This window comes from Acanthochromis polyacanthus, chromosome 7 (assembly GCF_021347895.1).
Source record: "Acanthochromis polyacanthus isolate Apoly-LR-REF ecotype Palm Island chromosome 7, KAUST_Apoly_ChrSc, whole genome shotgun sequence".
Classification (NCBI taxonomy): Eukaryota; Metazoa; Chordata; class Actinopteri; family Pomacentridae; genus Acanthochromis; species Acanthochromis polyacanthus.
Genome location: NC_067119.1, coordinates 38,028,748 through 38,041,649, shown reverse-complemented (window position 1 = coordinate 38,041,649; position 12,902 = coordinate 38,028,748). Strand labels below are relative to the sequence as shown.

The 12,902-nt window shown below is 39.5% G+C and overlaps 1 protein-coding gene across 11 annotated transcripts in view; it reads right to left on the bottom strand.

The window, feature by feature from the left end:
- The window catches only part of LOC110964507 (voltage-dependent N-type calcium channel subunit alpha-1B-like), a 252,634-nt gene that overhangs the window by 138,908 nt on the left and 100,824 nt on the right, over positions 1-12,902 (bottom strand). For all 11 annotated transcript variants that reach the window (XM_051950632.1, XM_051950642.1, XM_051950638.1 and 8 more), the window contains one exon: positions 1,852-1,955. In XM_051950632.1, the coding sequence (XP_051806592.1) occupies positions 1,852-1,955 (104 nt within the window). The remainder of the gene's footprint in view (positions 1-1,851; positions 1,956-12,902) is intronic.

Below are 12,902 nucleotides of genomic sequence, written 5' to 3'. Positions count from 1 at the left end.
GTGGGGACCTCAGAATCGCATCACTGTTTTAAGCAGATGACTTGGTGCTGTTGTTTTCATCAGAGCATGACTTTCAGCATGCACTGGAGCAGTTTGCAGCTGAGGGTGAAGTTGCTGGGATACAGGTCAGCACCTCCAAGTCCAAGCCCTGGATTCTCTGCTAGAAACCAGTGGATCGCTCCCTCTGGGTTGGTTGGGTGGTGCTGCCCCAAGCAAAGGAGCAAGGAGTTTAAGTATCTCAGGATCTTGTTCATGAGTGGCAGGAAAATTGAGCCTGAGATGGATAGGAGGCTTGGTGCAGCATCAGCAGTAATAGATGTATTGTACTGGAACTATGTGGTTAAGAGGGCACAAGTTGTAAGCTGAAGTCTCGTTTTGCCAGTCAATCCACATTTCAGCCCCTCATCTATGGTCATGAATAGTGATGGAAAGAACAAGTTTGCTGGTCCAAACTGACGAAATGAGTTTCCTCTGTAGGGTGACTGGACTTAGACTTAGAGATAGAGTGAGAAGCTCAGACATCCGAAGGGAGCTCGGGGTAAAGCTGCTGCTCCTCTGCATAGAAATAAGCCAGTTAAGGTGGTTCAGACATCTGATTCGGATGCTTCCTGTGTGACTTCCTTTGGAGGTTTTCTGAGGAGACCACGGGGTAGACCCAGAACTTGGTGGATGGATTATGTATCTCATCCGGCCTTAGAATGCCTAGGGATGCCCCAGGAAGAAATGGAAGGCATTGGCCAGGAGAGGGACGTATGAAATGATTTGCTTCATCTGATGCCTCCGCAACCCGACCCCAGATAAGGGGACGACAGTAGATGGATGGATGACAAGTATGTTTATTATTTATTCATTTTGATTTGGTCACTTGAGAAAAGGTATATTCCATAATTCAGAAGTAACTGTATTAAAAACAAATTTATATTGTGAACTGTCATTCAAGTGCTACTTCTTTTACAGTTCAAAACAAAAAAACTGTTTTAACTTGATGTTGCTTTATGTGAGTTCTTATATTCCCTGATCTTGTGGTTTGTTGTAGGTGCTTCATTGAGTTTAAACTCAAAAGCGCAAACACTTCATAAAAGTTAGTCAATTTACTCTTCCTTTGAAATGCTCCTCTATCCTGTTGTTTACTTCTCATTTTCTCTCCATCTCTCTCTCTCTTTTTCTCTCTCTGCTCAGTTTTCACTCTTGTCCTAATCAACTCACAAAATGCCATTTTAAGGCATTGACAGCAAGGCTGTTCTGCATTGTATTTAACCTTGTTATATTGGTTCTGTTTCACTGAACAAAAGTTTTTGCACAACTATCCAGAAAGTTTACATTTGTGTCTTGGTTATTTCGGCATTTCTTGTTGTGTGTTGTACTCTGTCTCTGGTGTCTTTGCACTGCCCAATCTTTAGGAAACTACAAAATGTTGAGCAGAATTGGATAATTTTTAGATTTCAGGAATTAAATGTTAAAATTAAACGTGATACTTCACTGTAAAAATACAACAAAATATTGGTGACCACAGCTGCCAGTATTTTACTGTAGGCGTCACATTCTACAGTAAAGGACAGAAATAAATTTCACTGTAATTAACTGTTTAAACAAATGACAGTCACAATTCTGTAAAAATACAGTAAAACGTTGGTGACCAGAGCTTCAAGTCTTTTATGGTAAACTTCACATTGTACAGTAGAAAATCATAATAAATTCTTCAGTAATTGAACATTTAAATTAACTCAGTAGTGACACTGTAGAAGTACAGCAAAATTACAAATATAGCTCCCAGTATTTTACTATAATTCCACTGGGAAATTTCCGGCAGTGTGCTAAATTTCTCAAGCCACGCTCACAATTTGTACTTACCCCGACAGCACACCAAGCACCAGGTTGAGCATGAAGAAGGAACCAATGATGATGAGGGGGATGAAGTACAGCCAGTTCCACGTGTTTCCTGAGGCATCGTTGGCCTGAACGTATAAACACACAGACACGAAGAATGGTATAATTAATACGATTGTGCTGATACATGGAAGGAACACGACTTGTTTCTGTCTCGATATTTTATTAAATTATTACTAACCAATGCAAGGAAATTATTCAAGTGTTAGTCAATCTCTCAGGACCTAAGTTCCTTACTCTGTTACTGTGAACCTTAATTTAATTGGCTCCTATGGATGATGTAACTCTTCAAAACATGTCTCCAAAATGAATTTTTCCAATAAGGCACTGTATTTTCCTAAAACTACTGTGTTTTTTTTGTCAAAATTATTCAACAGTAGGAAAAGATAAATTCGATGTGGTGACAAAACTATTTTCAGTGGTGGATTATTCCACATCTGTTTTCCTATTGTGTATTTAGGGCAAGCAGAATGGTGTATGCAGGACTAATTCGCCTAACTGTCTTTTTTCCCTTATCAACATGACATATGACAATAAGGCAAACAAAACACAGCAATTAATAGGTTAGTGGTGTATGTACCATTGATAAGTTTTGAACATTTTCTAGGAGTATAATACATACTCCTATAAATTTCCTGAAAAATATCAAAAACAGCATCAATGCTGGGACCTAAACTCTGGCAGAAGATTCTTCAGGTCCTAGGAGGTGCTGTAGTCCAGACTTGTTCTTCTAACACATACCACAGATGCTTTATTAGTCAGAGATCTGGGGAACTTGGAGGTTGAGTCAGCTACTGTAACTCTTGGTCACATTCCTCAAACCATTCCCAGAATAATGTGTACACGCAGAACGAGGCCAGTATCACCTTAAAATAACATTGCCATGAAGGGGTGTAAGTGATTTGCAACACAATGTTTAAGTCCTACATGTCAAAGAGTTCATATGAATACCTGGACACAGGGTTTACAGCAAAACACTGGAGTGAGCATAAGACCACTGGCTTATCTTCTTCCCACAGTGCATTCTAATGTTAAACTACCATCTCCATCTGCTATCTTGTTCTCCTTCCCCCTTATGGTATGAAGCCACAAGATCTGTTTAACACTTTCTATTCATTGTTTATGTGAAACTCCCCACATTCTGCTTGCATTTCCAGCAATGGAGTGTCGCAGTGCTCACTAGCTCCCTGCATCTTATTTTCATAAAGTTGAGGTCTCTGCTACTTGGTGCACACAGTGGAGGTCTGACGCCTCATGAAACTTTTGTATATTTGTAAATAAAACTAGACTTTGTCGAGCTAAAATGAGGAAAGATTTAGCAACTGCATAGCTTATGTCTCACCTCAAATTTTTCAGAAATATTTTTCTCTGGACTGTATTTGTAATAAAAGAGAAAGTTTGTGACCGAAGCCATGTTGGTTAGAAGCCTCTAAAGGACTAGTTTAAAGTGCCTGTCATGTGACCCGCTAATGATATCAGCTGATATATTTTCTCCAAACTCTCAACAGATATCAAAACGTTTCCTTCTCTTTCCCATTTCCTCTTTATTTATTCTGTGTTGTCTTGTTTCAATGCCATTATAAAGATTTGATACAATTTTGTTGCATGATCCAGACTTAAGTTATGATAAAAACACTCAGGGCAAGAGCCCTGAAACCCCGCCCTGAAACCCTGTACTACTTGTGGGTTTTGGTTAAAGTAATGTCTGACCTGCAAGCATCTGCAAAGTCATCTGAACACAATACGTATTTATTATGTAGTGCTTCAAAGCTCTGGAAAGCCCCACGTACAAAGGAATGTTAGTTTGTTAAACCTTTCTGAGTTCCATTTTCTGAATCTGCTATCATACTTATAAGGTGCAAATTTGAGTCATAAACACACCAGTTCACAATTGTGGATAAGTCTCTGAATTTTCAGATTTTAATAATTTCCCATCAGGATTTCAAAAGAATGACTGACACGAGTTCTTCTGAAACCATCAGTTCACCTGTAATTTGCTGCCTGATAATAGGGCCATTATTAGTATTTCTTTCATAATCATAAGTTCTAATTCCCTCCATCCTGCTATGTATGTTGGTGAATATAAGCAGATTAAAGGTCTCAACTGAGCTGAATAAAAAATATTCTTGTAGGAAAGGAATGCCCATCCTACCCCTTTCTTTTCTTCACTGCAGAATTTTGTATTTAATCCTGGCCCTTTTCCCCTGCTATAGATATCTTTAAATGGTTTGTGTGGTATTTTGACTGGCAGACCAAGAAAGCAGGTAAAGCATTGGAAGCACATTCATTCTAACTGACTCAATCCTGGAGTGTAAATTCAAAAACAGAATGACATTCCACCTTTGTATATCTTATTTTATCTTTTAGATTAGAGATCCATAGTTAACATCAAAAATTCTTGACCACAAGTAGCACAACTCCCAAATATTTGATGTGCTTTGCATCCCAATTCCATTTTACCCCAAAGTAAACCAAATCCTTTTAACATTTTCATACTTTTGGGGTTGTGTGTGGGGGCTGCTTTAAATTTATTAATAGATCATCAGCAAATACTGCAACGTGTGTTGTCCCTTGTATGTCAGGTCTCTGTCTCATCCACTGACTCAGAGGTTCTACAAACAGGGTGAAGAGGAATGGCAAGATGCAACATCCCTGTCTTGTTCGTCTTCCCAGAATAAATGAGTTACTTAAGTCTCTATTCATTTAATTTTGGCAGTTGCTCTATCTTACAAAACAGCAAATGTGTAAATTAACTCTTCACCTCCATATTGTCAAAAAGAATACAGTCAATCCTACCAGAACTGGTACATGAACACCAAACATTCTTCTTAAGGCAAAGGCAAACCAAAGACAACATTAGGAAAACACTGCATGTTATGGGACAAAGTATAGAACAAAAATTGGACTCTTTAAGTTTAGATGCGGAAAAAGATTTCGACTCCATGAGATGATCATTCTTAAAGTATTATCAAAATTTGGACTTCACAGAATTGACCCTACGCTAAGCCCCGCCCCCCTTGGTTACTGTTGCTACGCCTGTCAAGCTTTCCCTCCTAGCATGAAATATGGGCTGTGTCCGAAATCGCATACTAACGTACTACATACTACATTCTCAATGAGTATATACTGTATACTACGTACTATAAGTATGATTAGAATGCCGACCGTTCACACTGTAGTATACTACTCTGTTTCCCATAATGCATTTCAAATCTCTGACGACAAAAACCGGAAGTACGGCTATCAAATATCTCGGCTGAATGCCGGCTTCAGGTCGATTTTATGCTAACAAACAGTCGCATAATTAATGTGGCAATTTCAAGCCGGCACTCCTCATGCAGTTATTAGCCAGATTATGCGAATCGTTTCAGTTGTAGCTGCAGGCTATTCGAGGTAGCTGCTACTTGTTCTGTATGCAAAGCGAGCTGCTGCAACTAGCTGCGAGCATTCAGTAGCACGTTGTGAGGCGTCTGACAAATTTAAAACGTTGGTCAGAAAACGCCTATTTCTCAAATCTGTGGGGTGATTAGGATGACTACTTAACCACATAAAATAAAATAAAAATCGCCGCGGTCCGGCCACATATCCCGCGGAGGCTTGCATTTCGGTGGATAGCTCGCAAAGCATTATGGGGAGGTTGAGTATGACTGGTGTGGTCACCGAGCATACTTAAAAATTTTCCGGATATAGTATACATCCGGGTATTTCTCGCATACTCAATCTTTACATACTATCTAATGTGAACGCACTACATACTTATTTTGACGTCACACTTAGTATGAGTAGTACGTTAGTATGCGATTTCGGACACAGCCATGGAGTTTTTAGCGGTACCGGTGAGTGATATTTCTCAGGAGATATGTGCAAATTTCTGAACATATTCTACAGCAATACCCGAGAGAAGCACACAGAAGGGTCTCCAATATGCTTTTGAGAACTACATTCACCAAATTAAATGTTGGCGGAGTGCAAATGAAGAGGACGTTAAAATAGAGTGAAAAGCGCACAGATCTCAGTGTAAGTGCCAAACACCCCATGTATTGTCACTTCACGTCAAAAATAATCATATACAAGAACAACAATATTCTTGTACAGCAGGGTAAGATGATATGTATTATATACATTTAAATTAATGTTATGTCAACTGTCATTATCATGTGTCTGCCCATTTCTTGCTAAGCTAAATTTGTGTTTGTTTACAGCGCGCCAGGATATTGCTCACATATAGTGGGGCTGATCTCTATAGACCCCTTGCAGTGTTTACTAACACAAGGTATGCGCGCGCAGACCCGGTGCAGGAGCTCCTCCACATTCTACTTTAATTTAATGGGTGAGCCAGTGTCAGACGACTGGGGTGTCTCGGAGTTCCCTGAACAAGAACAGAAAGACAGCGTTTAGGAAATTGCACGTCTCGGCTTTGCCCGCATCAATGGGCTCGCTTTGAGAAGGCGGTGGTGGCTGTTGTTTGGGGCTGCCGCCGCTGACAGCTGCATCCTGCTGCCTGCCGGACACGGCCTCTTGCTGTTTGGATGCAGCAGATTGTGTGTTGTCCTGTTGCTGCTGGCCTGGTTCGGCATGTTGGGTATTAAAGTAATCCTTCAATGCGTTATCAGGCACTACTTTGACATACTGCACTGTCCTGCTAACGGGCTCAGAGCTTCTCCAGTATATCAGCAGGAACTGTAATATCAACGTAACGACTGCTCCGGAGAACGCGGAAATCAGTATTAAGTAAACCAAACGTTTAGCCGCGGTAACAAAGCAAGTTCCACCTGGTCACTGTCACAGCTGCCATATCATCTGCTTTACTACGATTCTGACAGCCGACAGTACAACAAGAAGGCATGTTTAGCGTAATATGTGCTTGCAATATCACGCCTTGGCCAGGTAAACAGGCTTTGTTTTGAACCGGGTCTGCGCGCGCAGCTGCCTAATTAAGTATGCATACGTTATGTGAAAGGGGTCTATATCACCAGTATTTATTTTGCTCAAATAATACCAACCCGGTCTCACAAGGATTCGTGAAACTGTCACGTAAATTAATCTATGGTTACGTGCGCACCAACACGATTTCTCATGTTTAACGTGTTGCTCACAACGAAATTCAAACCAATGTATTTCAAGCGGAGGACTTTTCATGCCACTCAGAACGTATTTCAAACGAATATTTTTAATGTAAAAGCGTTGCGAATCCAACGCTATATTTTGCGTTACATCATCCCATATATATAATGTGATGCCTTTATTTTTGCTGCAGGATTTGGGTATTTGAGATTAAAAAACGTTAGTGTTTGTTTGCAAACGGGTTTGATTTTGTTTTCATATCTGAATCTTAATCACACCTGAATAGAACGTTTAATCAATCAAATATTCCTCGTGTGTCATGTTTCTCCTCGGTCAGATTTAAGCGAGTTACATAGGGCATTTTGAATCGGTATATTATATTTTTAATGTAAAAGCATTGCGAATCCAACACTATATTTTGCATTCGCAGGGGCCGGCAATTAGATGTGGCTTCGGGCCAAAATTTGTGTAAACATTATTCGGCCGTTTGACCGACGGGCCGGTGCGCTGGTATTTATTAAATAATTTTGATGAGTGGGTATCCGATGCCCGTATAGCTCAGCACGTTAAGCAGGTGGCTCATGTACAAGAGCTGGTCTCGGATGCGGGTTTGATTCCGGTCTGCTTTATTATAATATTTGGGAAGTTTTTCATACACAAATGCAGATTTCTAAACGGACTGCTGTAAAACTTTTTAACATGATTGAAGATATCAAACTCATGGACAACTCCTAACCCATTGGACATTCATGCGAACAGACTCCTGTTTCAATTTTAAAAAACAAAACAAAACAAAACAAAAGGTGCAGCACTTCGGCACCTTTCTTCTTCGGTGGTGTCTGTGTAAAACAATGTCCAACATGCAAACAGCACACCTAGCGCCATGATGCACAAAATGCAGGTGTAAATCAATGGGGTGCTGAACATAGTAATATTCATAGCGGAAATAATAGATAATAATAATAATAATAGGTAATAGAATATTCTGAAATTAAGCTCGACTGTAGACAGGTATTTTGCAAACACTGTAAACACACACACACACTAATATATGTTAGAGGAGCAGATAATGGCAGTAAAGTCAATTATTTTAATAATTTGAAGAGACAATATATGATTACGCTATATATACATATATAAACGAAATACTGACTAATGAACACATATTTCTATATAAAACTATATATATATATATATATATATATATATATAATATCATTTTCTGACATATCTTTTTTAATATATATGTATGAATTATATTGATAGTTTATATGTGATTTATATAATAATTTTCTCTGATATATAACTTATCTATTACATATATATATATATATATATATATATGTGTGTGTGTGTGTGAATGACGTTGATACTCCATCTATGATTTATATGTATTCATTTTCTCTGATATATAACTTCTATCTATTGTTTTATAAAACAAATGAATAAAGAATGAATAAATGAATAAAGAGCCTAGTCCAGTAGTGCAGTGTGTGTATGAATGTGTGTATGCTTGTGTGTGTATGTGGGGATGCGTGCATGCATGTGTATTTGCGGGGGAGAGGTGGTGATGATATGAAAACAGAGTCTACAGAGACCTGTTCAGTAGCCTGACAGCTTCGCGGAAGAAGACTTCAAATGAAGGAGACATTTTGTGCAACAAGTATCATAAAAGTCATTCCCAGTGGAATTCAAGTCTGATATTGTGTGGGACTATTCAGAGCAGTCACATGAAGCACTGTATCTGTTTTCCAGGGTCTAGCCCCACGGGAACCCGTGTTTTTCAGCAGTGAGGCCTGCTAGCAGTGATGCAGCCTGAGGCCTTCAGACATGTAAAAACATTCCTGCTCGGTCATTTTTGGGTCTAGTGACACCAAATCGCACACGCTCCTAGTAGACCACCTCCTGACCTTGCATATTTTTTTTCAGAGAGTTAGCTCAAAAGAGGCTCGATCATGGCCGGGTTTTCACTCGACCATTAACCCTTTAATGTCCAAATGCTTCAAAATGGGTTAAAAAGGTCAAAATCTCACACAATCCTAAACCAATTTGGACCAAACTGCACAGGTTCTATATACAGAGGCTAATGTGAACGCTCATGCACGTTTCAGACCTCCAGGGGCCCTGAAGAAGGAATGAGGGCCAAAAAAAACATGTTTTTTCATAAATGTCCCTCTTTTGCTCTCATTTCTCTTCTGTAACACTCAGAGAGCTGAAACCTGGGATCTGGTACCTCTGAAACATCTAAAATCTAAATCCACTGAAACTGTTTTGCTAGCTCCTCCCAAACCGGAAGTAGCTCCAGGAACGACCTAGAGACTTGTGCTTCGAATCAATTGTTCAACAAGGTCACCTAAATCACCCCTAAAAGTTTCAGCTCATTTGATGCAAAAATGACCGATTTGTGAGGCTTCATAGTCCAAAAATGTGACATCTTGACCCTGCGCCAGGGGTCACAGGAAGGTCATAGAGACACCAAACCAGCACAGTTCAGCTCCAAATATAGCCTAGTATAACATACTAAAAGATCAGCCCCAGGGTCCCAGTAGAAAAATCTGACCAAGTGTTCATGTTGGAAAAACAGGTCTTGTCAGACTTTTAAACCCTGAGAGCCTTCTGCCAGGGGAATTAGACCCTCACCCTCATTTTTTACCCAAATGGGACGAAATCTTAACCACAAGTACTAGGGCTCCCGGTGAGTCGGTATATACAATTTTAGCCTCCTAGGTCAACAGGGGGCCAGATGGTACCTAATATTTGACTGAGTAGGTGTGTTCTCCATTCTCCAAACTTCAACATGGTACCATCTGGCCCCCTGTTGACCTAGGAGGCTGAAATTGTATATACCTGCAGGTAGCAACTTACCTTAGAACAGACGTAGGTGTTCTTATTGATTTTGGAGGGATTCAGCTGATCATGCGGTCTCCCACACTGTTTAATCCACACGCGGCACCTTTCTTCTTGTGTCTTTGGCTTGGGGAATGCAAAAAGATCATTCCCCAATATGCCGAAGTGGTATGCGGGCTGTACTGGCAAGTCCGACACTCGTTATCCGCAAAGCTTGGAGTATGGTGTTGATTTTTTTGCATTTCCCAAGCCAAAAACAAAATGCCGAAGCGGTATGCATATGGTACTTGCAAGTTCGACATTCTTTATCCGCAAAGCTTGGAGGGTGGTGTTGATTTTTTGCATTCCCCCAAGCCAAAGGCACAAGAAGAAAGGTGCTGAGTGTGGATTAAGCAGTGTGGGAGACCGCATGATCAGCTGAATCCCTCCAGAATCAATAAGAACACCTACGTCTGTTCTAAGGTAAGTTGTAACATTAGCTAACCGTAGCTCTGTGTGGTAGGTCAGATAACATTAGCAACGAATGTCGGACTTTCAAGTACCGTACACATACCGCTTCGGCATATTGTCTTCTGCTGAAAGCTTGACAGACCTCTCGTGCCTAGTTACAGTTGCTAAGGTAGGATTGGACAGTAGCCATTTGTGGGAGGGGCTTAGCGAATTGTAATCTTCTTTTTGTTCTTTTAACTATAACCTCTATAATTGTTCCTTTCACACAATAAAAGAAAATCCTTGCACACAATATGGCATGTCAGACTGGATATACACAACAGGGGAACAGCAAAGTCAAGAAAAAATAGGTAGCATCATTTCAACATCCTTCTCCCTGATTATCCATGTCCCCCTCTCCAGAGAGTGAACTACTGGGTGTTTACAAGCGACAACCTCTGGGGCTGAAAAATGCAAGTTATTTCTTCTGAAAAGAGAAAAAAGATTGAGAGGATCTAAAAGGTACTTGAGCAAAAAAAACAAAAACTGAATGCAGCATGGCTTAAGAACGATATACAGAGTGGTCAGCAAGCTATTGCAAAGTACATTCATCATGGAGAAATCTCTTTTTTAAGCTGACATCAGAGTAGTGTGAAAGATGCTTAGTTTATGGAGGTAGAAACAATATGTAAACAGTTAAATAAGAATGCTACGTGAAGGCCCAATTTTCCTCTAGCATTGGTTACACCTCTGGGCACTTGTAAAAAGTATCGTGCATGTTGAATCCATCCACCTGTCACGTCAGTGAACCTTAGCCATTTACTTCTTATGTAATTTATTGTAAATAAATTCATTATTGTTCAGTATTCTGGTTGGCTGTGTTGCTACACGTTTGAGTCTGTGACCTGCTCCGTGACACTCATTATTAAAAACTGAAGTTGTATGTGTGTTGTTTTTTTTTGTTTTTTTCTATCGAATGCAATTTTCCAAAGAACTGCCAGTACTTGTTTGATGTCAAAAAATAGATGAGGGCAGTAACAGAGAAAGGGATTGTATGATCTGTGTTGAGCTGCTGCCAGTGAATCTCTACCGGAAGGTGCTTTATTAGAAAAGTGAAATCATCTGCTATAATCATCTGCTCTGTGCTGGAAATGGCTACAAAAGGCTGGGTATATGAGTGCATTAGCCGCTGTCAGAGTGAAGCTGCCTCAGACCTTAGCTAACATAAGGAAGAGAGCACACAAGGCAATAGAAAAGCCATTAGTAGTCCTTCTCTGCCCCTAAAAGTGTTAGCCAGAGGACAGTCATCACTTCAAATGGAAATTTAGCACTGGAAAAGGCCGGTAAAGCCTCCATGTGATATAAGCATAAGGTGTCAATAGTTGGCACAGTGCAAAGATTTGATCAAAACCAAACTGTCACACGGTTGTTCAGGCCTAGTATTCACTGTAGATTTTCCACATTTAGCATGTGTGGCTCTTCAGTTTGTTAATCCACATAATTAAATAGGACAACATCTAAATCTGTTCATGATGAAGAAGAAAAAGCACAGCTAGACTCTCATTAAGCTAGCTAGCTTGGCAGATCTCTGTAGCGGTCAATTCATATTTTTAACTTTCATATGCTTTGGGGGTGAAGCTAACTTTCGACTATATATTTAAATGTATTCGATTATAAATGTGTTATCTTGATTCTAATTTAAGCATTAATAGCTGGATAGAAACTCAGCTACACACAGAATACTCCTATCCTTACCCTTACCCTTACTGACTAATGAACACATATTTCTATATAAAACAATAGATAGAAGTTATATATCAGAGAAAATTAATATATATAAATCATAGATGGAGTATCAACATCATTCACATATATATAGGCTATAATAGATAAAAGTTATATATCAGAGAAAATCATACTACATATATAAATCATGTACGGAGTATCAATATAATCACTATATCAGAAAACTGACTAATGTGTTCATTAGTCAGTATTTTGTTTATATATGTATATATAGCGTAATCATATATTGTCTCTTCAAATTATTAAAATAATTGACTTTACTGGCATTAGCTGCTTCTCTAACGTATATTAGTGTGTGTGTGTCTACAGTGTTTGCAAAATACCTGTCTACAGTCGAGCTTAATATCAGAATATTCTATTACCTATTATCTATTATTATCTATTATTCCCGCTATGGATATTAAAATACGCCGAACCATTTGTCCTGTATCATAGCTACATGTATGACGTTTGCAGCAAAAAAAAAAAAAAAAAAAAAAAAAAACGCGTGAAAATCAGTTTAATATTCAGAGTTAAGATGGATTAAATGCGCTGTCAAACAGCACTGAGTGGAGCAGCTGACCGGACCAAGATGGCGGCCGTATTTTTCGCTGCGCAGCACCACGAGCGGCATCTACTCTTTATTATGTCTATGGGCACACAGGGAGGCAAGTACAGTCAATAAAATGGATAATTCCCCGAAAAAAGTGGCAACTCTGCCTTACTGCTTGATCTAAATCCTCTGCAAAGCTTGAAATTTTCAGTGTGGTAGGCTGTTTCTGTTGTTTCCTGTCGTTAAGTGAATTTTGAAAACAGTAGCATGCAGGTAACTGAACAAAAAGCCATGTGAAATAAGCAGCCAGCGGCAGGCTTATATCTACTACCTACAC